This window comes from Protobothrops mucrosquamatus, unplaced genomic scaffold (genome assembly GCF_001527695.2).
Source record: "Protobothrops mucrosquamatus isolate PMUCROS unplaced genomic scaffold, P.Mucros_1.0 scaffold_168, whole genome shotgun sequence".
Lineage (NCBI taxonomy): Eukaryota > Metazoa > Chordata > Lepidosauria > Squamata > Viperidae > Protobothrops > Protobothrops mucrosquamatus.
In genome coordinates, this window is record NW_015386244.1 from 338,038 (window position 1) to 364,753 (window position 26,716).

The following is a 26,716-nucleotide window of genomic DNA, read 5'->3' on the forward strand; positions in this document are numbered from 1 at the left end:
CGCTTTCTTTTAGAAAGTGACGAATTTATTTTTTTTAGAAAACAAATCTTTTAAAAGGGAAAGGGTATTACTTTAAAGTTATTATGTATTTGCCAAGCGCCCATTCATTATCTTTGTTTTTACTGTAGTAAAGTGAAGGTACACTAATGAATTGAACTTTTGAATGAATCATCAAGTAAAACAAATCCTGTTCCATTAACAAAATGTGCATTAACCTCTCTGTGTACTCCCCTAGCCTTCTACTTCATCACCATCCATCTTTATCCTTGCCAGTCCCTCAAAGGAGCTTGGAAAGAGGGAGTGTCTTTTCCTTTTTTATGAAAGACAGCTTTTTTTTTTTTTTGCATCCTTACAGTACATTGGCTTACTAGAGAGAGCTCTGTCTGGGTGCTACAGAAAATGCACATTAAAGTAGAGGATACAGGAGAAATCGAGGACAAAGTCATTTTCAGGACTGGTCCTTCATTTATGTGGAGGTGCCATAAGACTGAATCTTAACTCATTGATTTTAAATAAATTAATATATTGTGGTTATAAATATCAATTCCTAATAGAGTGTTTCAGTCTGATTTTATGACTGTGTAGTTCTAATGTGCCTAGTTTAAGAAATTCAGTATTATATAAATATTTAAATAAAGCAATTAAAATCTTGTATTCCTCTGTGGTACTATACACAGGATCCAGTGGCATGTGCTACTCAGTTTATAATAGAGGTAGTCTTTGACTTACGACCACTATTGAGCCCAAAATTTGTGTTGCTGAGACGTTTGTTAAGTGAGTTTTGCCCCATTTTACGACTTTATTTGCCACAGTTTTTAAGTGAATCACTACAGTGGTTAAATTAGTAACATGGTTGGTAAGAGAATCTGGCTTTCCCGTTGACTTTGATCACAAAGATCACAAAAGGTGGTCATCTGATCCTGGGACACTGCAGCCGTCATAAATATGAACCAGTTGCTAAGTCTCTGAATTTTGATCATATGACCAGGGGGATGGCTGTAATGGTTGCAGGTGTGAAAACTGGTCACTTTTTTCAGTGCCGTTGTAACTTCGAATGGTCACTAAATGAACTGTTGTAAGTCAAGGACTAGCTGTACTCATTGGAACTCAGCAGTTCAAACTTTATTAACCATTTTAAGGCATGTTTTTCCAGGAATAAGGTGACTAAGCTGGTCCTGTTTTAACTTCTGTCTTTAATAGGCTTTGATGGATGAGATTCTGATGCTCCAAGAGGAAATAAGTGAGCTACAAACCTCATTAGCGGAGGAATTGGTGTCTGAACCGTTAGACGCAGATGCTGCTGAGCAGTTGGCTCTGCAGTCCACACTTACCGTGTTAGCAGAGAGAATGGCCACTATTAAGATGAAAGCTTCAGGAAAACAGCAGCTTCTTGAGGTACAAGGATGCTGAAAGAAAGTTTTAATTACACACAAGTCATTATATTTAATTAAAAAAGTTTCCCCTAACGTCTATACAACGACCTAATTCGACTGTGAAAGGTTGAGATATTATGTTGTTGTGGTACCGACCTACCAAAGGTAACATGATTCAGGACCGAGGAAGTACGAAGTCAACGTGCCAAACGACGTGTACTCTTTGAGGGTAAGACGTTATAACGACGTCTTCGTTCAGTGCTTCTCTTTGCTTTTCTACAGAGCAGGCTCAACCCCTCACACAGTGCAGCAATTACTAAGTCCTGCATAGATTTAACTTAAGGTTCTGTGTTAAGAGACTAAGTCTCATGACCAGCAAAAGAATTAATATTCTTCTCTCTCCAGATCTTCTCTCCTGGGAATTCTGGACTGGGATAAATAAATCTCTCAAACTGTTATCTTCTCCATGCACATTGTGCTACCTCCTCTTTGGTGACCTTCTATTACCCAGGAACGTGCAAAACTTCAGAAATCTGAAACTACTTTAATCCAATCCATGCTAGCCATTTTCTCCCTTCCCTTCTCTCAGGCTAACATTTCCCTTCTGCCAGCTCTTTAGCCCATTTCAACTTTTCCCCCCATTCTCCTTGAGAAACTCAATGTGTGAAAAGCCTTTATCTTTTTCTGTCCTGACTAGTTTTGCACCTTCCACCTAGGACAGGGGTAGGCAACCTTGGCTCTTTTATGACACATGGACTTCAACTCCCAGAATTCCTGAGCCAGGAATTCTAGGAGTTGAAGTCCACGAGTCATAAAAGAGCCAAGGTTGCCTACCCCGACCTAGGAGATCACCTAACTGGATGTCAGACATTTGAAAACAAATACATTACAAATCATAATGTGTAATTCACAGGAGAAACTCAACGAGCAACTAGAAGAGCAGCGTCAAGAGCAGGCTCTGCAAAGGTATCGCTCTGAAGCAGATGAACTTGATCACTGGCTTCTGAACACGAAAGCATCTCTAAATACTACGCACCACTGACTTCTCCTCGGGTACCTATACCTAAGAGTTGACCAACTGACGGTCCACCTTTTTTTAAGAAGTACAAATTTATAATAAAGACGACATTGATTGTCTCTAAAGGATACCCAATAATTTAATTGTAATGGGTGTTATCCTTACGGCAAAAAGTAATACACGGTAGTTTAGTCACAGTTGAGAATCGTTGAATGAGTTGCTAAGTTTTAACTGTGTCAAAATAAAATTAAATTACAGGGCATTATTTCTGGTTACAAGTTAAATGAGTGCGTGGGTGATTTCTCAGGCTTAAAATATCATGCAGTGAAGTCTAGTTACAATGCAAGTAATTTTTAGGTGATTCACTAGTGAAAATGTTATGCTTTAAACTTTTAAGAGTTATAAATAATTATTGAAGAGAAAAACTTAAGCTTAAACTCTGGTTAGTTTAAATTATAGTTTGTTGAAACAAGTCAAGATCAGCCCATGATTTATGGTCATGGTTTGTTTAATAATCCACATATTCTTAAAATAAACCAAACATAATAATAAACTCCAGGTAGTTTTAAAAGGGAAGAGAGTCTTTCTAAACTCTAAATGATTGTCCTTTGGAGAAGAGATTAGCAGGAGGCATAAAGTTCAAGACTTTATTTAAGCAAAGGCGAAGATTATTGTAAAATCTGAAACGTGTCACTAAATTCTTGTGATCTGATTTGCATGAGAAATGAGAGATAATCTGTGAAGAACCTAATAAAGTTGTGTTTATAAAAGCAGACAAGTGTTTAGTTGGAAGATACTCTAGAAAGAGAGTTGGCTTACGTGTTTCATTTTACCTGTTTCTTCTTTGTAATAGGAGAGAGTGATTTCATATGTTTGCATGCATGCAAAGATGCATGTGTGTGCCTGCATCTTTGCATGCCATGAGAATGACTACTTGTATCATGACCCAAATACATAATTTGCACCATATTAATTTCATTGGAGTTTCTATCAGCCATCTAAGCTTCATTATATAATTGCCTTTGGGTCCAGTTTAGACAAACTACTAGCCTGCCTCAAATCTATGTTAACATCAGAATTCTATAAAAAATATAACATGATTCAAACAGCAAATAATTTAACTCAGAAATCCTTAGATGTAGGTGTCAGAATATTTAGACTGCATATAAATAAATTATCTGCATTTCAAAATAAATATGCCAGAGATTTGTCCCTTTAAGTCGCTCTAAATGAAAGAAGATTATGCAGAGGATCTTAGGCCATTTCTATACCAATCAGAAATATCCACTGTGAGAAGAAGCTTATCAATTCAAGAGAGCAAGGAGGGAAGGGAGGCTGAGAAGTGCAGAAGTACACAAAGTAGAAAAATAAGACACAGGCTGTCCTAACTAAATGAGATCTGCCTATTGCAATAATCTAGGGATGTCATTGTCTGCCAGATTGCTGCATTAAAGAAGTGGAACAGAAATAAGCATATAAGCAACAGTGAGATCCAACATATATTTCTCACTTACATCTTTCTTTTCAAACAAAGTTGAATTTTTGAAGATTTTTTTTTTACAAGTGAAAAATAAATGCAAAATATCTTAAGCATGTTTTTTTTTTTGAGAACATTGGGGAGAAAATACTCGGCAATAATGTGAATTTGTTTGCTTTTCTTCATTGAAGAAATGGTGAAGCGGGTTTTTGATGGATGTTTCAGAATGTATGAATTTGCTTCGTTGTTTTTGCTGCTTCAGAATATGCTTGTGGAAATTGAGCAGAAGGTGGTGACTTTGTCTGAGCTGTCCGTACACAATGAAAACCTCCTCATGGAAGGAAAAGCTCAAACCAAGGGTGAGGCTGAGCAACTGGCACTGAAACTCAGAACGCTGAAGGGAAGCCTTCTGGAACTACAGAGAATCCTTCACGACAAGCAGATCAATATCCAGGTAAGGAGCTCTTTTCAGTTAGTTATAAAAGTATTTGGGGGGTTTATATGTAGCAATTGGGAAATAATACAATGTTTACTGTTAAGAATCTATACTCCGGGATAACGTTTCCGCTTTGGGGGCAGTGTAATATTTGATATAATTAAATAACAAACTGCCTGAGCTGATTTACTAGCTGAGTTTTATTCCCCACTTTCTACTTTTAGCATTGTGTGTGCATGTGGACACTCCTTTGAGTCAGTCTTAACTCCTGGCAATTGCCTTGACCAGTCCCTAAATTTTCTTGGCAAGATTCTCAGAAGTGGTTCACCCTCACCTTCTTTCTAGGGCTAAGAGAGTGACTGGCCCAAAGTGACCCAGTTTTTTGTTTCTAGTCTGGTGCCCAACCCCCAGTCCGTGGACCGGTATGGGGCTGTGGCATGCCAGCAACCGATCCACACCAAGCAAAGCCCATCCGTGGGATGTAGGCAGACACAAAACCGTGCACACTCCGGTCCATGGAAAAACCTTTCTCCACGGAACCAGTCCCTGGTGCCCAAAAGGTTGGGGACCTCTGCCTTAACCAGTATACCAACTTATTTCTCTTACTATTCTGCTGAGTACTTTTTGTTTCTGGACAAATTTTCAAATATTGTAGCCTTGACATAAAAATCAGCATTAATCAAGTCATATGTCAAATAGAGTTACAAATTTATGGTTAATTGGTTAAAATAAGAGAGAAATGACAAGTAATGTTCTCTTCTTAATACAGCATTTTTTGTTTACATAGATGAGGAAAGACCTGCTTTCATTAGTAGGGCCCTTTAAATGAATAAGGGTGTACATTTTAATTCTGGAGTATTTATTTTATGTAACAATTCTATATGGATGTTGTCTATCATAATTATGAATACAATTCATGCAAGGACTTCCCACGACACATTAAAGCTTCCCACTTCTCAACATAGCTTTTGAATTAGGATATCATCTGCCAGGTTGGTTGGTTTGCTTATCAGAGTGAGATGGGCAGCAGATGATTTTAATAAATAAATATTTCTATATAGAAAAGTTAGCATACTGAATGAGCAGTTCATTCATACAAAATATCATTTCAAACCTCTTTCGAATATTTAGAATATCTACCTTGTCATTTTTTTTTCAACAAGGTGGTTGGTCTCAAATATCTGTGCTCTTTTTGTAGGTGCACAAGTCTTATTATTTATTTAATTCTTAGTTAAATGATAAAGCATAAGAGATTTTTGCTGGTAGCCACAGACTTATATTTCTGATCAGTAGTAAAGGAACAGTAGTAAAACTTACTTTTGATCAGTATGCCAAATCACATGGCCAAATAAAACAAAACATTAAAATTAGGAATGCCATTCTTTTTTAAGGAATGCCATTCCAATTCCAGTCTAAATTAGTGAATTAAAACCCTGTGTAATTTCATATATTAAACTTGAATAATAATACGGTATGACATGTGGAAATAATTTAAGAAGTTACTTTGAGTAATTTGATACAGATCTGACTCTGAATAGCATAAAATAGGCATCACTGTAAGCAAGGTACGGTAAACAAACTTCCTACATTCCCAGATGAATTCGTCCTATTTATAAAGAGGTTAAATAAAGCTGTGTCTCGTAAAGATGAGCTTCTCTCCATTGAGACATCTTTTCTGCTGTGTCTTTCTCTTTTATATTCATTTTTCCTTTGTCTTCTGAGTAAACGTTCTTTAGAAACCCAGAATCCCATTTTAAAAGCCTTATATTTATATATAAATCATCATGCCAAGAAGCCGGAAATTTACACTTCAAATAGCAATCCTACTTCTATTTGCATACTTCTATTTGCATTTCCTACTCACACTCCACCACCACCACCACCACCCCTTTTTTCTTTTCTTTATTAAAGCAGGGAGCTGTACAGGAAAAGGAAGAATATAAATCAGATGTGGTCACATCTCAAGATCCCAGTGTCCAGGAGTGGCTGGCCCAGGCACAAACAACCCGTTCACAACAGCAGCTAAGCATTATACAAAGACAGAAAGTGAGCATGATATATACTTAATAAATGCAAATTTTATATGTGTTTAGGGATTTTTATTGTGTTCATTTCAGCACGGATATATGTAGACGATTGACGAATTATTTTAAACTTGCTACAGTCATTAATCATAAAGGAGGCTCTGTGTAATTGAGGTACACTTTGTCTTATTCCATTAACAATACTCTCAATATGGTGGTGTTGCCCTCTTATTATTTGCATATAGAGAACATGGATATCTGCACTCAGTCTGCAGTCCAAACTGGAACCATTTTAGAATTTATAAATTGTCGTAAAAGTAGGGGTTGGTGTATGCTGTTTTCAGTTGTAAATATCTTCAATAAATATATGGCTGGACCAATTAAGCCAGTGGTGGCAAACCTATGGCACGTGTGCCAGAGGCGGCACTCAGAACCCTCCCTGTGGGCACGCGTGCCGTGCCTTGGAGATGGCGAGGGACTGGCCCCCGCTGCCCTGGCCCCGCCCACCCAGTATGCCATGACCACTGCAGCCACACCCACCCGGCACCCGGTGATAAATTGGGTTGCAGTTTGGGCACTGGGTCTCTAAAAGGTTCACCATCACTGAATTAAGCCATACAAAACTGAAGTACAGCCTTCAGTATATAGAGACTGCATAATAATGAAACTTTATTACTATATTGATTCCATTATTATGCAATAAGTTCTTGCTATGCAATAACAATTTTTGCTACTATAGACTAACACAGCTCTCCTCTAATTCTTCCACATTGGTTATTGTTCTGATGCACCCTGTAATCGCTTCCATTTTTTTAATAAGCAGCATTCTGTGCTAAGAAAGTTGTCGTTATTTTTGTTGGAAGTAATAGAATATAGGCAAATATAGCCCAAGACATTTTTATAACATATATGGGTAGAGATGAAATAATCTTTCTGGAAATTATGACAGCTGCTGTATATAAAATCTTGTTACAAATGTTGTGCTTCTTTTTCTTTACCATGACAAATAGCAGTTACATGCTTAATTATATGCCTACTGCCTGAATCTGTAAAGCCTCTGAGAATGGATAGCAGAGGAGGCACTATCATTTGTCTCATTATGTTGGAAAGGCTGTAGGAGAGAGGACATTCCAAAATTAGAAGAACTTAACTGTAGTTCAAATAATTTTGTTAGTGGCTGTCTGAAAAACATACATATAGTGGCTATTGAAAAAAAAATGCATACATTGATTTCAGTTTATTTTTTTTTCTTTCTATGTAAATATCTCCAAACAGTTATAAATCATTGATATGAAATGTGTATTTAAGGCAGTTGATTTTGTTTATTTTTATTTTTTTTAGGAACTAGAGAAGGAACTGGCAGAACAAAAGAGTCTTCTTCGTTCAGTGGCAAGTCATGGAGAAGAAATTTTAACTCAATCATTTTCAGATATATCTTATTCTAGGTGAATATTTATGCTTAAATACTTCATCTTCCTTGATCATGTCTAATATTTCCTTATAGGGAGATCGTATAAAAAATAGTTTACATTTAAAATAACAGGTTCAATTTAAGTATTTGCCATCTGCAGATTACGTACGTATTTGAGTATTTTTTTCTAACTAACTATTTTATGAGAATGTTCCAATAAGATGATATGCATAAGATTGAATGAATCTGCTTATGGTAGGAAATATCAGAAACCATATCAGATTCTACCCTAGTGACGATGTCTTTGGACGAGCCTTCTCTGAATTGATGTTTTCCAACATGAACATGCACTGGGGATTCATGAAATCATAGTATCATTATACCTGATGGATAAAATTTCAGGAAAACAGTTTTGTACATCAATTACACAGTGTGGGCTTCACTTTTTATGAAAGACTCAAAATTAGCATTTCTCAGCATGGTTTAGGATAAATTTATTACATCTAAAAATGTTAGCCTTAGCAACTTATTAATATTGACTATATTTAATTTACAACTCCTCTTGAATTGTTAGATTAATTTTAAATGAATTTAGCTTATTTATATTATCAATATGAAAAATGGTTTTAAACAAAGATGTAAGAATATATTATAGCCCCACAGTCGGTCAGATGTTTAGAGTGGATTTGGCAGTTTTGACCATCTATCAAGTCCTTCCCAAGAACCTAAGATAGGCAGATGTTCTTGTTTATTATTATTAAGGTTGGTCAACCAGATGTTTATACTATACTTGTCATTTTCTTCCACCTATCTCAAGTCCTTCTCAAGGCAAATATTGTTGTTTAATGAAGTTAAAATCTTATTATGGTTCATCACATAGCTAGCCAGATATTTAGACTGGATTTGGCATTTTATCCACTTATTGAGTCCTTCTGAAAAATTTGGGGGTAGGTAGATGTTGTTATTTGATGCTGTTAAAGGTAAAGTTGCCAGGTATAAGCTGTTCTAAGCAAAACTGCCTTTTGCAATTGTCTAATGGTGATTTTGTCAATGCCAATGATGTAACTTCAGTGGACTCCAAATTAAAACCTCATTTTAATGGCACAGTGAAGGATCCACCCTAATCTGCATGATTTGAGAAGTCATTAAAATTCTGGTATCTTACCATATGAAATGCTAACTGAAAAATCACAGTAATTCCACTATCGTGATTTGTATTTATATTTTATATGATAGCAAGAAGCCAGATACACTAACGGAAGAGCTGAGTTTAGAAGGAGAAAAGCCCTCAAGCGAAGATCAAATGAAAATGAAATGGGAAAGCCTAAATCAAGAATTCAGCATCAAGCACAGGCTTCTGCAGAATGCTCTGGAACAAGAACAAGAGCAGTCAGTAAGTAACCTGTCAGAATTATTTTTATCATTCTTCAAATGAACGCTGTTAAAGGTATACCTTAGCAAGCTTTCCTACGCAAGTGGAAAAGAACCTAATCTATCAGACATCTAAATAGGGACTACAGGTAGTCCTCGACTTTTGGCCACAATTGAGCCCAAAATTTCTATTGCTAAGCGAGACATTTGTTAAGTGAATTTTGCCCCATTTTATGACCTTTCTTGCCACAGTTGTTAAGTGAATCACTGCAGTTGTTAATAGCATGGTGTTAAGTGAATTTGGATTTCCCATTGACTTTGCTTGTCAGCGGGTTGCAAAGAGTGATCACATGACGGTGGGACACTGCAGCTGTCATAAATATGAGTCAGTTGCCAAGCGTCTGAATTTTGATCACGTGGCCACAGGGATGCTGCAATAGTTGTAAGTGTGAAAAATGCTCACAACTTTCTTTTTTCAGTGCCTTTGTAACTTTGAACAGTCACTAAATGAACTGTTGTAAACCGAGGACCTCCTGTAATGCAGCTCACTTTATATGGTATTGCCAGTGAAGACACTCGGAAGCTGTTTCTGGTGCAGAATGGATCAGGCAGGCTACTAGCAAGGGCAATTTACAATTCTAGAATTAACCCTATCTTGCAGTTGCTGCAATAGATGCATCTTTTCAAGATGCTGGTTATTACCCATAACCATATATCATGTGGCACGTGGTTATTTTAGTGACTGCTTTACCAAGTATGATTATACCCATTTGGTCCAAACGCTGGAAAAAGCCCGTTTTGGCACCCCGAGGCATGTCAGCCTGTTTTCGTGCCCCGAGGCATGGCGGCACCCCATTTTTGCACCATGTGGTGCGGCATCCTGTTTTTGCGCCGCCGCAGCGCTAGCACAAGTGGGGTGTGTGCACGCACATGTGCGCTCACTGACCAGCCTGTCCCGCGGCCCGGTGGCCAGCAGCCCACGGCCCACTACCGGGCCACAGCCCACAGGTTGGCAACCCCTGTTCTAGAATATTAGAAGTGGAGAAGCCAATTCATGTTCCATAATACATGCCCAGCTTGTCCAAGAGCTGCCAACTTGTATAAACTGCATGAGCCATACAAAGATGATAGACAGGGGGACTTCTCAAGATGATAGGTAAGGTGAGTGGAGATGACTTGGGCTAAGGCAATTTTTAATCTTTGAACTGTTGATTAATAGTATTGTTCTTATAGTTTACTACCCAGTGTTTTTCAGTTAGGTCAGTGTATAAGTATTGTTAAATAAATAAACATCTAAAACAATCCTAACAGGGTAAGGAAAAGAAAAAAAAAGTTTCATTTATCTTTCTGATATGTCTGAAATATTTTAATTATTGTTTCCCCCCCCCCCAACAGGTTTACAGTAGACCAAACAGGCTGATGTCTGGCATGCCATTGCACAAAGAAGAAGGCAAGGCTCAAGATAAAGCATCAGTTAAATCTTTACTGCTTGGTTTGAATGAGGCTTTCAAAAGTGTTCCTTCCCAGGTAGAATATTTTAATTTTAATCACTTAACATTTTTAGCTGTTTTGTAGACTAAGATAGAAAATATTTTAATTGATTTAAACATTTATATTTACAAAGATAAAATCTTTCCCCCTCCCCTTATCTCTCTCCAGATACAGTATATATAACTAGAGTAACCGTCTTCTCTTTTTTCCTTTTTATTGATTTATTCAGGCTAGAGGTGCTGAAAAGGAGAGTCTGCAGTTTGAGCAAAAACTATACAGAGGGGTTTCAGCCACCTCATCTTGGCTAGACGGTATTGAAGAACATTTGTTTGTTGCCACGACCCTATTACCTGAAGTGACAGAAACATGCGTTGATAATCAAGAAGTAAGATAATCATTAACCTATGAGTTAAATCTGATCTTTTTTCAGTTACTGGAAGAGAAGGTTATGCAAAATACGTTTATTAGCATTAATTGTGGAAAAAGAGATGCAAAAAAACCCTTTGTACCTTTATTAAACCTTATGCCAGAAAAGGATATTTCATTTGCATTAAAATAAATTAAAATTAAATTAAAATATAATATTTATGGAACTAACTTCTGGATGCCTCTGCCAATGAAAATTTGTTAGGGAAAAGGTTAGTGTTACCCTTTGCATTCCTAGAAAGTAAATCAGAATAAACAAAGTAATTTCTACAGATAAGCACAAATATTGGCTTCCTGGACTGTAGCATACATACAGTACTTATTCAAAATAAGCCAAAGAATAAGAGGGCACTGGTGAAACCACTCCTTGGGAAATAAAAGAACAGCCTATGTCAGGCATGTCAAACTGCCAGCCCATGGGCCGGACGCGTCATGCAGAAACTATGCCCACCCCATTGCCGGCAATGGGGAAAAAGTCACGATACGTCGCGCAACATCCGTGTCATCGCGGGTTTGACATGCCTGGCCTATGTGAATTCCTTAAAACTGATTTGTATATCCAAGAGAGAAATGAGAGTTTGTGATCATCCTTCTCAGCTTTATTTACCATCAGTTTGGATTTGGATAAATATGTTTAGATTTTAGGTATAATTCTTATTGCTATTCCTGTTATTAACATGAGTAGTCAGGAAACACATACCAATAAACCTTGAGGTATGATGGTCATTGGAATTGAAAATTCCATCACTAAGCAGCGCAATTGTAAAATGCAAGTCACATGATCACATTGCTTTGCGACAACAGATGCAGTTGCTGTTGTAAACCCCACCCCCAGGACTTCACTGGTTGTTAAGCTGGAAGAGGTGGAAATCCTAGTAAAGGAGTGCAGGGGTTGCATAAGCGCCATGGAGTACAGGGGGTGTGGTGGTGCCGTAGACAGCAGATGCTATGGAGTACAGGCAGATGGGTAGGTGGCGCTATGGGCAGGAGGTGCTGCAGGCATGGATGCAGTGGGTGCTGTGGAGTACGAGATCCCTGGGATCTAATTCTACATAATGAGGATCCTCGGAATAAAAGCATTGGGAGTGATTTAGAGAAGTAACTCACAAACTTATGTGCTGGCTTTGCTCATGGGAAGCCAGCAGGGAAGGTCACAACTGGCAATCAAGTGACTGCAAGATTGCCATTGTAAGCCAGTTGTCAAGTACCCAAAACACAATCACATAAGTACAGGGTTGCTGCGATGAATATAACTTGAGGAGCCATCCTACAATGCCATTGTAGCTTGAACAATCCCTGAATAAATGGTCATAACCTGAGAGCTACCTATACAATACTGATTTTCACAATAATCTATGGCAGTGGTGGCGAACCTATGGCACGCGTGCCAGAGGCGGCACTCAGAGCCCTCTCTGTGGGCACACGCACCATTGCCCCAGCAGAGTTTGCCAGAGTAGCGAGCACATGGCGTTTGGAAACGACAGGGCAGGAAGTGAGCAAGGAAGCGGCATTGGCCCCCCGGGGATGCCCCAGAGATGGCGAGGGACTGGCCCCAGCCACACTTACCCAGTCTGCCATGACCACTGCAGCCACGCCCACCCAGTGGGCCATGCCCCCACGCCCCCCTGAGGGCACCACAATGCTGATGCAGCCCTGGTACTTTGCGATAAATAAGTGGGTTTTGGGTTGCAGTTTGGGCACTCAGTGTCTAAAAGGTTCGCCATCACTGATGGTTATCTGGGGTTTTTATTAATTTTAATTTTTAATTTTAAAAGCATGTTGTTTTTATTTGAATACATTTTAGTCTCTTGCTAAAGATATCAAGGAAATGACAGAAAAGATGGATAAGAGCAAGGATTTATTTTCTCACGTGTTTCCTGAGAGTGCTGATAACCGAGATGTTATAGGAGACACTTTGGACAGTTTGTTACAGAGACTAACATTACTAGATACACTAGTAAATCAAAAATGCCAGCATATGAAAGAGAGACTTCAGCAGATACTGAATTTTCAGGTAAAATTTTCCCTATTCTCTTTAGAATTTCTCCACACTGTTAAATATTGAAAAGTGAGTAATCTAATTATGTTTCTCTGAACCAGTTTGGTACAGTGGTTAAGGCCCTGGGCTAAAAATGAAAAGATTATGAGTTCTAGTCCCACTTTAGGCATAAAGCCAGTTAACTCTCTAAACAGCCTTGAAATAAGGCAGTGTCAAAGCGCTTCCAAAAGAATCTTGCCAAAAAAAACTTCATCAGGCGTCAAAACTGACTCCAAAGTGCACAAAGCCACACAGAACATATTTCTATAGATTCTGTCTTGCTAGCAGAAGCTTATGTAAAAATATAATAGTAAAAAGACCCAGTTGTTGCTTGTAGTATGTTAGTTGCTAGGTCTGCAATATGTTGAGTCGCTAAATAATGTGATATTTAGGATTGGGCTCAATATAAAAGTTATTCCCAAAGGTGCTCTTTTTTACAAAAACAAAAACTGGACTTTTGTTTTTCAAAATCCAGTTGCCTTTTGAAAAAAGCAGCTTTGGGACAATCATGATCTGGGTGACTGAGAATCTCGATATATAGAAAGGTCACTAATTTTACCAAAGTATATTGAAGTATACAGTAAATGATCAAATAAACAGAAATGCCAAAAACTGCAGGATTATCTTATCAACATCCCCAGACAAAGCTCCAAGGTAAACCTTGTACTAATACAGCGTGAATTTCATTTGCAGAAACATACTAAATACCAAAGCAATAATAATCACATTGTTTTTAAAGTTAAACCAATATTACGCAGTTGTTTGGTAAATGAAAACCCCTTCTGAAAACCTTACTAAGAAAATTGTAGGGACTTGTCCAAGCAGCCATCAGAAGTTAAAAACAGACTCAAAGGCATACACACACATCCAAATGTGGCCTTTTCTAGACAAATTAAGAACTTAGCAGTAGTTCATGAAGTAATCCACCAAATAAAGTTGTTGTTATTAAAGTGATCTCTGAGGAAGTATGAACGATGCCTTTTCCAGACAATGAAAAACACATTTTGAGGATTAGGGAACTAGTTCAGTTCAGTTTATCATATACAGATAACTGTAGATGGCAAGAGCTATCAGCATAGTACAGTATAGCCAACGTACAGTACAGGGTGAATACTGCTAGCCCCTTAGTATCTGTACAGGAACTAGGAGTCCCTCTGGCTTATAAGAGTCTCTTCTGAAGGTTTGAGTCAATGCTCAAAGGTTTTATTACCTGCAAACTGCTTGTTATCACAAGCCACAAAGAAAAACGTTGGGCAATAAAAAAGCTTTAGACACTAATGACAAGCATTCTGTTATTTTCACATATTCTTTTTTTTTTTCAATTACCGACAGAATGACCTGAAGCTGATGTTTACTTTATTGGCTGATAATAAGTATATTGCACTGCAGAAACTAGCGGAAGCAGTTGAACGCCCTGAAACGGAACAAATACAGGTACGGTACTAGTGTATTTTTATATTCATAAGGATGGAGAAAAATACGGTATAATGAATACCAAAAAGTTACTCAGAAGGTAGCATGCAGAGTACAGGTAGTGCCAATCAGTATTTATTCTAATGAATAAGTAATGCCTATCTCTGAAACACTTTTTATATGCGAGTGAACAGAATTGCCTTTGAAAAGGAATTCTGCTTTGCAGTGTAATAAATGTCAACAACAATTTAGTTTTCTTACATTGTGTCAGATTATGTGTACAGTATGCACGTGTTTCTTAACCTGACTGAGCATTTCTATAGCAGAAAGCATATGTAAAATTAACTTGAATTCTTAAAAACTTCAATTTTACTTTGCAAGTTACAAAAGCTATTAAATGTTGACAAGAATAATGAGCACACTCCTGAAAAACCCATTCATTGTGCCTAATAACCCACAAATTATTATCCAGAATTGTACTGTAATGTAATAGAAAAACTACTAAAAACGTTGATCTCCGAGACTAAAAACTTTATTAAAAATGTAATATATATATCATATATCACATATAACACATATCAATCATATATCATAATATACACTATTCTTATAAGTATTTCTCATCGAGTGATAAATTTTAACATTTAATAATCAGACTACAATTTGGAATGTTACTTATTCTTAGGTTTATCTGATGTAGGTATCATCTCTACTAAATTTCCACTTTTGACATCAGGGCTCCTTGAAGTTTAACTTTTTTTGACATTACAGTGAATTATTCTTCTTTGCATAGGCTATTGAGCAAGTGGAACATGGACTGAAAGAATTAGATGCAGGTATCGCTGAATTAAAGAAACGTGGATATAAACTGCAACTTGATCAGTCTTTCATGCAAGAATTATCCAAACTTCAGGTAATAAAACTATTAGAAACAACATTTTACAATTATCAGCATAGTATTTGTTTTCCTTTTTTGCTGATAAGTTATCTATTTATTATTTAATATCTATTTATAGATAAATTCATTTAATATGAAACAATGTAAAATAACTTCAGAGGGTTGCATAAATTATTGAGTTTGCTTCATTTGTCAACTAGCATCCAAAAATAAAATTTTGGTGGAAATGTAATGATCATAAGGAGTTAATGTAGCCCATGTAGCTCACTTATCCTAACTGCCATTACCAGCCCTAAGTCTTCCTAGACGTGACTATAATTGAATTCAGATTTTAATTTCTTTCTTTTTCTGTAATTATAATATAAATTTCCTTTTTCTTTTTCTTTTCATGTATCAGGATATGTATGATGAGTTGATCATGATCATAGGATCACGGCGCAGTGGATTGAACCAAAATCTGGCACTGAAGGGTCAGTACGACCAAGCTTTGCAGGATCTGGCTGACCTGATTGAAACTGGAAAAGAAAAAATGGCAGGTGATCAAAAACTGATAGTTGCCTCAAAAAAGGAAATCCAACGGCTTCTTGACAAGCACAAGGTGAAAACAATTCCTACATTTATAATTTACTCTTGCTGTCATTTAGTAGAGTCCTTTTCTGTAATTCTCCTATTACCCAATCTGGAAAGAGAGTGATTATTTCAATGTGATTAAATGCCATTTGGAATAATTTTAAAGCTAATGATGGCTAAAAGAAGTTTTAATTATTTATGAAAATACTTACCTCAAAAGACTCCTATAATAAATGACTCCTATACAATAATAAATGGACTATTACAAAAATCAGTAATGAAAACAACTGACAAATGCCAAACTATGAAAAGCAGACTGTTAAGAGCTGCCTTAGTAGTTTGCCTTTCACAGTTTGGCATTTTGTTGATTATTGCTTAATAAAATGCCGAACTGTGAAAAACAGTGTCTGTCCATCATTTGCATCAAAAACCTATCAGAATAAAATGCTTTTGATTGCAAAAAGCAAACAAGGTGGGGGTTCCATGTACTTCAAGGTGACAAATATTCCCTAGTTTGGGTTGTCACTTCTTTCATGTTACATGAGGTAGGGATTCTCAGCAGCCATTCTCAAGACAGGACAGGCTAATAGCAATAGCAATAACACTTAGACGTATATACCGCTTCACAGTGCTTTACAGCCCTCTCTAAGCGGTTTACAGAGTCAGCATATGGCGCCCAACATATGGCTCCCTACTGAACTTGGAAGGATGGAAAGCTGAGTCAACCTTGAGCCAGTGAGACTCGAACTGCCAAACTGCTGGGTAGTCAGCAGTCAGCAGAATTAGCCTGCAGTACTACATTCTAATCACTGTGCCACCAAGGCTCTAACTCAGCGGTGGCAAACCTATGGCACGGGTGCCAGAGGCAGCACTTAGAGCCCTCTCTGTGGGCACACGTGCCGTTATCCAGCCTTGCCTCCCCCCGCGACCCCCTCCTCTCCAGCAGCCCCCCTGAAGGAGACTCGCCCTCGAGTGTGGCCCACACGGAGCAGCACAGCCAAGGACATGGCATCCAGGCAGCATAGACAAAACTCTGCCCTCACACCCCATCATGCAGTTGATGCTGCAGGGCGCGGGCAGAGGGTGTGGCTGCCATAGTGCTGCTGGGCTGCCTGGGCGATCTGCGGCGGGCCCTGGAGGTGGTGAGTGGTCCTGTGGGCAGGCGGGGCAGGGGATGGGGGGCAGAGCGGGGGCGGGGTGGAGTGGGGGCGGGGCCAGTTTTTGGGCACTCGGTCTCTAAAAGGTTCGCCATCACTGCTCTAAGTCATGTAGAATTGTATAAATTAAAACCAATCACCTTGGATTTGACTCAACCCCACCCTATCCCAATACTTGGGGTAAAAGCCAAATTTTCAATGATTTTACAAATGTTATCAGGGTAGACACTTAAGAATCTCACAGCAATCATTGCGATAACTAAAGGACCGCTGTAATTCTATAAAATTTAATCATCTGTTTGTAATGAAACTACTGCACTTTGTTCCAGTTGTTCCTTCTGAGTTGCTTTAAAAGGTAGCTCCATATAGAGTGAATTGGAACAGTCTTAAGTGCAAGGTGATTAAGCCTTGAGTCATAATGGAATAGATTTCCCATTCATAAGGAGTAAACGTGTGTTGACAGTGCAATAACCAGAGTGTATGGGGATATTTCAAATAATTATATTTCAAAATTGTGTTTTAATCTTAAGTGCATTTGGGTAAACACTGCTATTTTATCTTGTGATGTAGTTTAAATGCAAAACCACTTTATTTAAACATGTCAAGGATGCTTGCTTCTTACCTGAAGTTGAAACAAAACAAACACTCTGATTCCAAGTATGCTTGTGAGGAAGAAATATGAATTCAACCTTCTCTGAAAGGTTTTTTTTTTAGCTAAGCAAGATGCATACTCTGAATAGATTCTACAGCAATGTCTGTTCCATTGTTGAGAATATAAATGAGACACAAAGAGTAGGAAAATTAGGGATTAAAACATTGGACTGTTTGTACTATGATAATATATATTATGTCAAATACTCATGAAATATCATTCTCAATAACAAATAATTTTAATATTTTCAGGAATATTTCCAAGGACTAGAGACACACACGATCCTAACAGAAACACTTTTTAGAAAAATAAGCAGCTTTGCTCTTGTGAAGGAAACTCAGATCCATGCAGATCTAATGGCACAAGGCACTGTGGTGTTAAAACAAGCTCATAAGAAAGGAGTGGAACTGGAATATATTCTAGAGGTAAGGTTTTCTTTTTTTCCTTTGGCTTTAAATTTTAACTTTTTTTCACTCAGTTTGGTTGTGACATTAAAAAGTAGCAGTTTCTTAAGAAAAGTTATACAAATGTTTACCGAGAGGTGAAGTTTGCTTCCTGAAAACATCAAATCAAAATCGTTGGAGCAATCCCCAAATCATTTTGCCACTTGGGCAGTTATGGAAATTTTTAAAACTTCATTTTCATCCCATTTTTATATTAATTCTTTATTAATTTATTTGGCAAAAAAACCCTGAGAAATTTGTAGCAATTTTTGTATATACTTCTGTAATATAAGTAATTCTTGACTGATGACCACAATTGAGCCAAAAATGTCTCTTTCTAAGCAAGACATGCTATGCAAGACAGTTGTTATGTGAGTTTTGCCCAATTTTACAATTTTACATTTGAAATACTGTAGTTCCTGTTAAATGGGCACATTTTGTTCTGAGATGGAACAAAACCATGCTTTTTGTTCCATATCAAAGAAAAACTCATGAAATATGCATTTTGTTTTGAGTTCAGAATGCTCAAGATGGCTATTTCAAGCTCTCTAGAATACAGTCAAATCAGAAGAGCCAGATTTTGTTAAGGTGACCTATATCAATTCAGTGTTAAACAGTTTCCTGCTAGAGATATATTTGAAAAACACTGAGAAACTACTTGTCATATATATATACTGTATATGGTTTACAGACTTGGACACATTTAGAAGAAGACTATCAGGAGCTCTCACAGCAGTTGGAGGCTGTTGAAACCAACATTCCTGGTGTTGGCTTGGTAGAGGAATCTGAGGAAAGGCTTACTGATCGGATTGCACTTTATCAGGTAATGGCAGTAATTTGTCCATCTGCAATCTAGTGGTGACTTTGCAACTCAGTCTACCCTCCGCTGGCTGCAGTTAAAAATACAAGAGATCTATGGATCAGATCAGATGTGTTTCTAGCTGAGTTTACTACACTAGACAAATGCTTGAAGGGGAATACAAGCAGGCCATCATGTCAAACACCTTCTGGATTTTGTGCATTTACCCTACAAATCAAAGTAGACATTTATTTGATAAAATGATAAGATGTATATATGTAATCCAATGCAAATGTGTGCATATTTTTCCTACCTAATTATGCATACATGGGAAGGATTGATTCTCTTCAAGTAGTACATAAGTAGTACATAAGAAGAACAGGTTTATTTATTTTTCCCTCACAGATTTTTATAAGCTAAAATATAACTACCAGGAGACAAGAATAGAGAAGATAACTGTGATTATACCCAATTTTGTGTGATTCTGGTTTGTTTGCATTGATTAGATAAATTAGTTAGACATGAACTAAGAAAGTTGCATATAGTGCAGCACAGACTTGGTTAATCTTTTCCTGTAACCTGTACTTGTAGAAAAAAGGCTTATTCCTTCTATTCTTAGCATGACCATGCATATAAATGTTTGAACTACTAAGCTGTAGACAGGATTAGTTCTTGTGCACATCAATGGAAACTTTTCCCATAAGTATTTGCCCCATTCAGTTACATTTTGCTACTGATTGGAAAAGAAAGAGGGCTGCTGTGTTATAGGCATGAGTGACTCTCTCTACACTATCATTTATTAAGAAAATCATGACTGCATTTTATATATTGAAAATAAAGTTCTCTATAGTTGTCCTAGATCAAAGTTGTTGTTAGAGTCATCCTATAGGAATTGGTTTTCTCTTTGCAAAAAACAACCAAGTCAGTGCTCTTATTATTTCTTACTAATTTCTAAGTTAATTTAGACTAAAAGTCAACCTATGTAGTTTATGCAGGATGCAAGGGCATGGAATGTAGAATATTTAAATAGGTATGTATGTATTATATATAGTTTGCATGTATATGAGTATGTGTGTGTTTAAATATGCTTGTATAGAAAGCTAGGGTATCTGGGTAAAGTAAAAGCAAAGAAGCCATTAATCATGAACAAAGTTTAATGTATATTCTTTGAATTGTCACCAAAATGTATGTTCTCACATCAATAGGAATACCTTTTATGGTAAAATTATAGATTCCTTTTTCCTTATGGATTATAGTAAGGAAAGACATCATTAGAGTTTCGTATTGTCTCTTATTGTCTTTTGTCATCAAAGCATCTGAAATCTAGTCTTACCCAACACCAACCCAAACTTTATCAAGTGCTGGATGATGGGAAAAAACTACTGTTCTCTGTCACGTCTTCGGAATTGGAAACTCAGCTGAATCAGATAGGGGAGCATTGGTTAAATACAACCAACAAAGTTACCAAGGAACTACACAGACTGGAAACTATACTTAAACTCTGGACAAGGTATTGCTAATGACATTAAAAAAATAGGTTTGGATTCCTTATACATTTATATTTCATCTATACAGTTACTTGTATAATTTATTTTATTATTTTTTGATATTTGAGAGAATTCCATGAAAACAATAGCAGAGTTCAACCTTCAACCCTAGCTAACTATTAATGGCATCCAACTTGGGGGAGAGTTGATTTATTACAGTATTTCCAAGGATTTATATACTTATTGTTGTGGTTGCTTTGTAATTTGACTGTGCTGGATATACTGTAACTCATCCATAATGTTTTGAGTTGGGTAGGGTATAAAAACTGTAAAATGAGTGAATGAGTGATGAATGAATAAATTATAAAGAACTAATTGTCATTCAAAAAGGCCAAGGCAGCCTAAATTAATTCTATTTTCCCTCCATCTTCAAAGCAGAAATGCATAAATGCAGAAGCATTGTTTTACTTTAGAAATATTATATTTCTAAATTAAAAACATTAAGAAATTGTGGAAACAATTTAACAATTTAAGAAACTATAAAATACCTTCCAGGGCGGGAAAGAGTTGAATTGTATGGTTACACTCAAATTACATACAGAAATGGCTCTTGACTGCCATTTGCTTTTTTCAAATAAGGGAGTCTTTGAGAATCACAAAATCTGCCTACTCCTACCAAGGGAGGGATTGAAATTGGGTGGTATATCTGTATTAAGTTGTTGCCTGTGACAGTATATAATTTTACATAAAAATAATCAGTGAAATTTAAATTAATTTGAATGTTTAATATAAAAGTTTTATCAGGAACTTTTTAAAATCATGACAAAATGACTTTATGAAAGAATAGTGAATATTTGTGGCTTAATGTGACATAAATTTGTCCTTCATCCTCTTTATAGATATCAGAATGACTCGGCTGAGCTGATTCATTGGCTCCAGTCAGCAATGGACCGTCTGACATATTGGACCCAGCAATCTATTACAGTCCCTCAAGAACTAGAAATGATTCGAGATCATCTGAATGCATTTTTGGTAGGTATGAATAAAAAATTGAGCCATTGATGTTTCATGATCTAATTGTTTAGATCACACATAATGGCAGTATTCAGAACTATTATATATTTTGGGGCTAAATAATCGTGCATGTATATATTGCAGTGCTCTTAATTTTCATTTCAAAATAAAACATTTACATTCTATTCATACTTTATTGATAAAACTGCTAAAACCTGCTAGTTATGCCAAAATACAATTATTTCAGGAATTTTCCAAAGAAGTTGATGCAAAGTCATTCCAGAAATCTACTGTTCTGAGTACTGGAAATCATCTTCTCCGGCTGAAGAAAGTGGATACTGCATCTCTGAGGGCTGGACTGTCACAAATTGATAATCAGTGGACAGAACTACTCATACAGATTCCAGTAGTACAGGAAAAACTGCATCAGGTAGGGCAAATTCAATTCACTACATATGATTTCATTTAATGCACAGGCAAATATGTATATGTATATGACACATGTCTATGCACACATTATTTTTCCACATTGGGACTCTCAGTAAAACAAGGCAGTTGTGCTTGCACACAAAGGTAGACATTTGAAGGCAGATTTTGAAGCAGAAGTGTGAATCTTTCAGATGTGACTGCTGTAAAAAGAAGAAATGTTCCACAAGAAATATTCTTTGCCAAGCACATTTTTTCCCAATTCCAATTCCAGTGCTTTGCAGTGTTCATATGAACAGTTACCCAGTGATTCTTCCATTCAGGGAAGAAACAAGAGATCATATACCTATGAATTTGACAGAACATTTTGTGAATATAATGGCTGATAATACAAAATATAAATGTAAAATTAATGCTTACAGTGTAGTTGTACTTTGGCAATGATTTTCTGTGGTTGTTTGAATATGATAACCCTGGAATGGAGATAATTAGTTGGCAATTATTACAAGGAAATAATTGATTAAGCGATTACTTAATAATTGCTTATTATAATAAACTTATGATGGTATAGTGGAGTTCATTCACACATTTTCACATTCAATTCTGGAGAAGATGAGACAGTGGTATTTTTCCAACTTACAGAAATTCTGTTTATAGATGTTATGAACACTATGTTGGGCTATAATATATGGAAGATTACACCACATCCTTTTACTAAAACATGGATTGAATTAAATAAACAATATAATCCAAAATTTTAATTCTAGGCAATTTACTTTGAATTAATTTGCATTGATAACAATGGGATTTATTTCTAAGCATGTATACGTATAAATGCAATTGTTGGTACCAAAAGGCAAAGTATCTTTAAAGTACTGGCAATTATAGGATATATAATTATATATAGATATATATAGTTATGGGGAGGAGAGAAATATTATAAAATACATAATTTAATATCTTTTTATATCTCTTGTTTCTCTTTGGGTATGCTGAATATTTTTAAATTAGAAAAGTTGGTTTCAGATCTGAACATATAAGCTCCAGCATAATATATACACAATGATATAATTATAAAAAAGCATGTACTGGCTCTTAGTTTTCGTTTTATTTGACTTTTTTGCAGCTCCAAATGGATAAACTTCCTTCTCGCCATGCCATCACAGAAGTCATGAGCTGGATTACTTTGATGGAAAATGCTATTTCTAAGGATGAAGAAAACATAAAAAATATAGTAGGACACCAAGCTGTCCAGGAATACCTTCAGAAATATAAGGTATTTAAAGAGGAAATAGTTGCAAAATCGCTTTACATTGATATCCCCTAGTTAATTGCATTGGATCTGGTTTTAGATAAGTATATGCTTAACTTGTGAAGCTGCATTTGAAGGTTGTAATATCCCATTGGTTTAGGATGTAAATTTCTGATTACTGGACTTTTGCCTGTAATTACCCTGTGGAAGTGCTTAATTTCCTCTCTCCGGGTTGGTTCCAGCTAGTTTAAGTAGTGGGAAAGAGATCAAGCCTGAGGCACTTTCTTCATGTGGTTTTCAGAACAAAGTACTCTTTCCACTTCTGTTTAATCTCAATATGAAGGCATGAGGGGGAGGGGGTCATATAGAAGCAAAGGTTCAAATATCATCAATATGATGATGATAACTAGTTATACACCCTGACAGGACTGAACAGATATTAATGTTATTAATGTTCTAGATCAGGGGTCTTCAAACTTGGCCCTTTTATGACTTGTGGACTTCAACTCCCAGAATTCCTCAGCCAGCATGCCTGGCTGAGGAATTCTGGGAGTTAAAGTCCACAAGTCATAAAAGGGCTAGGTTTGAAGACCCCTGTTCTAGATTTTAATATTCCATTTTCATTCCTGGAACCTGTTGGGGTGTGAATGGGAAGGAATAAATTCAGGCATAGCCCTAGCCATACTGTGTCTTGGATACAATCTTGGATACAATCTTTCAGAATTTATTTTTGATAAGAAAATAATCCTCTACAGGATTATTTTTTGAATTATCTCTTAAAAGAAAAAGTTATAAAAGACAACTGAGCCTTTTCCTGCCATCGTCATCAGATAAGCACCTTGCTCTGTAGAATGCCAAAAATAATTTACAATTTTCCCTTCCTCCTCAGTGAACAGAAAGAAAAAGTATAGCATACTGGTAAACGTTACAACAGTCAAAACACAGCATGTGCTAGGATAACAATACATATTGTATGAAAGTTTCACTTCTGTCTGTTTTTCACAAGGGCTTTAAGATTGATGTAAACTGTAAGCAGTTAACTGTGGACTTCGTTAACCAATCTGTGCTACAGATTAGTAGCCAGGATGTGGAAAGTAAGCGTAGTGACAAGACAGATTTTGCCGAACAACTTGGAATGATGAACAGGCGTTGGCAGATTTTGCAGAGTCTGATAATGGAAAAGGTAATGAAATAAACTTGATATGCGTGAACATAGCTTATCTGAAAGAAAAGACAGCTATAAAGCCGTATTCTGAAGGAGGAATTAAGAGCTATTTTGTATCTTCCACGAATAGCATTCTGTACTCTTGTCAATAGCAATGTGGGCACATTTGTTCAGATACTATCCATTAATAAAGCTAGATTAAATGCAGTCATATATATATATTATATCTCCAGAAGAGAAATGATATGCCACCTGTATAATGCTGCCAAAAATACTGCTAGGAGTTGAGCTTCATTCCAGGGCATGCTTATATGTTTAAATTTATTTTATAATAGCGTGTTTACTTTATTAAATACTACCATCTTTGAAAGCAGTAACTATTATTTAAAACCAATATTTTTGTTGCTTAGTTAAAGTATAACCTTGCTTGTCATGCTTTTATTTTTCCTTTTTCATTGTATTCTTAGCATCTCTTTCTTAGCTAGAAAATTGCAAATATGTTAAGCATTCACTTCCTGTTTTCCATAACAAACCTTTTGCTGAGATACAACAAGGTGGCATTGATGGCACTGATTCTAACAATGGGTTAGCTGAAATACATTTCACAAAATGTGTAGAAATTTTGGTTTGCTGTAAGAAATTATACCGAAGAATTTAATTTCAGGATCATACGAAACTGCATAAAGCACTGAAATAAAATCTAATCTTCAGATGGCTATAGTAGAGGAGGAGAGAGTAGCTCCTGGTTCCAGGAAGAAGCTAGGTTGAATTCAGGCATTCCAGTATCAATCATTCCTACGAATTTGATTGATTGCTTTTGCTGGACTCTTTAAAGTATGCAGCAGGTTTTGATTCACTTTCAAATTTATGATAACTACATTGTAAGAAAAGATGGATGAATACCAATGTATTTTTTCCAATTAACTTTATGAGTGATTTTAATTATCTATCTATCTATCTATCTATCTATCTATCTATCTATCTATCTATCTATCTATTTTTTAGATTCAGTTGTTGGAAGGTTTTCTTGAATCATGGACAGAGTATGAAAATAATATTCAGAGCCTAAAAACATGGTTTGAAACGCAAGAAACAAAATTGAAGGAAAAACAGAGAATTGGAGATCAAGCTTCAGTTCAAAATGCCCTGAAAGACTGTCAGGTAGCAACAACTTTGTTATTAATTATGAACCAAATCTGTTTTATAATTGTATTGAATAGAAGAGCAGAATATCACTCTAATGATATCTTGACAGATGTAAATCCCATTTAGTTGATAATATTGCTAATATAATTAGTAAGGTATGTTAAAATAAATGATATATGGATATTCCCAGTTGGGTAGAACACTTTTATTTATTGGTAAATAAATTGGTAGAAGAGTTGAGGATGTTTAAAGGACTTTGGTGAGATGATTGGTGCCTCTTTTCGTCTTTTTCTTTGTTCCTATAGGATTTGTTTTCTCTGCCACTTCTGTTTCTTTGTTTGTGTTGTTTTTGTCTTTGTTTCATATTATTCTTTATTTTAAAATATGTTTATAAATTTATAAAGCACTCAGAGTCATTGAGAGTAAGATGGCATAGGAGTTTAATCTGTTATATACACAGCAATGTGAAATCATAGCTGCCAGTTCTTTAGCCGGTTTTGACCTTCATACACACCAAGTTATTCCCAAGAAACTAAGACATTGTAATGTATCAGCTTAGTATATACAGTATATGGACCCAAGCAGTGTGGCCTTTTGTAATTGACAGATAGAAATTTTATCAATGTGCAGATTTTCTAAGTGCCACTTAAGATTTTGTGATATGGCATCACTATGCCAATGGGACCACCATGGCCAATTTATGCCACAATCTTTCAACTTCAATTTTCAGATCTCTATGATCTACCCAATTCTTTGTCTTCTCTTCTACTATCTCCTAATACAGCTATTCTTTACTTTTAAATAAACTAGTACATCTATAATAGATACTTCTTATTGATAGTACAGTCCATTCTTTGTTGTACTGAATGTGAGAACCCTAATCACGTTGTTAGTAATTTGTGATTTTACAAAAGCCTTATGCAGTTAAAGCACAATGTAACCATTTTTTATTTCCTTCAGGAACTTGAAGATCAATTAAAAACAAAAGAGATAGAACTTGAAAAAATTGAACAGACTGGTTTTTCCTTAATACAAAACAAAAAAGAAGAAGTCTGTGTTGCTGTTATGGATACCCTCCAGAAGCTAAATAATTCTTGGGCAAATTTGGACCACCAGGTAAGTAAGAAGGAATGCAAGAAAAAGAATCTTCCATAAATTAGGGTATTTCAAACCCCTGGTTTCAAGACAGAAGCTATACATATTCTGAATGATAGAAGTAAAAATCACTT

At 36.2% G+C, this 26,716-nt stretch overlaps 1 protein-coding gene across 1 annotated transcript in view; it reads left to right on the top strand.

Annotated features, from left to right (window-relative positions):
- SYNE1 (spectrin repeat containing nuclear envelope protein 1) overlaps nt 1-26,716 on the top strand; it is a 284,981-nt gene that overhangs the window by 187,131 nt on the left and 71,134 nt on the right. Inside the window, exons 94-114 of the mRNA XM_015821883.1 lie at nt 1,201-1,395; nt 2,287-2,405; nt 4,094-4,322; nt 6,219-6,350; nt 7,670-7,773; nt 8,976-9,132; nt 10,506-10,637; nt 10,831-10,986; nt 12,832-13,041; nt 14,398-14,499; nt 15,272-15,391; nt 15,774-15,974; nt 18,007-18,180; nt 18,890-19,021; nt 20,311-20,507; nt 21,384-21,516; nt 21,746-21,928; nt 23,051-23,200; nt 24,183-24,359; nt 25,347-25,502; nt 26,448-26,603. Of these exons, the coding sequence (XP_015677369.1) occupies nt 1,201-1,395; nt 2,287-2,405; nt 4,094-4,322; nt 6,219-6,350; nt 7,670-7,773; nt 8,976-9,132; nt 10,506-10,637; nt 10,831-10,986; nt 12,832-13,041; nt 14,398-14,499; nt 15,272-15,391; nt 15,774-15,974; nt 18,007-18,180; nt 18,890-19,021; nt 20,311-20,507; nt 21,384-21,516; nt 21,746-21,928; nt 23,051-23,200; nt 24,183-24,359; nt 25,347-25,502; nt 26,448-26,603 (3,315 nt within the window). The remainder of the gene's footprint in view (nt 1-1,200; nt 1,396-2,286; nt 2,406-4,093; nt 4,323-6,218; nt 6,351-7,669; nt 7,774-8,975; nt 9,133-10,505; nt 10,638-10,830; nt 10,987-12,831; nt 13,042-14,397; nt 14,500-15,271; nt 15,392-15,773; nt 15,975-18,006; nt 18,181-18,889; nt 19,022-20,310; nt 20,508-21,383; nt 21,517-21,745; nt 21,929-23,050; nt 23,201-24,182; nt 24,360-25,346; nt 25,503-26,447; nt 26,604-26,716) is intronic.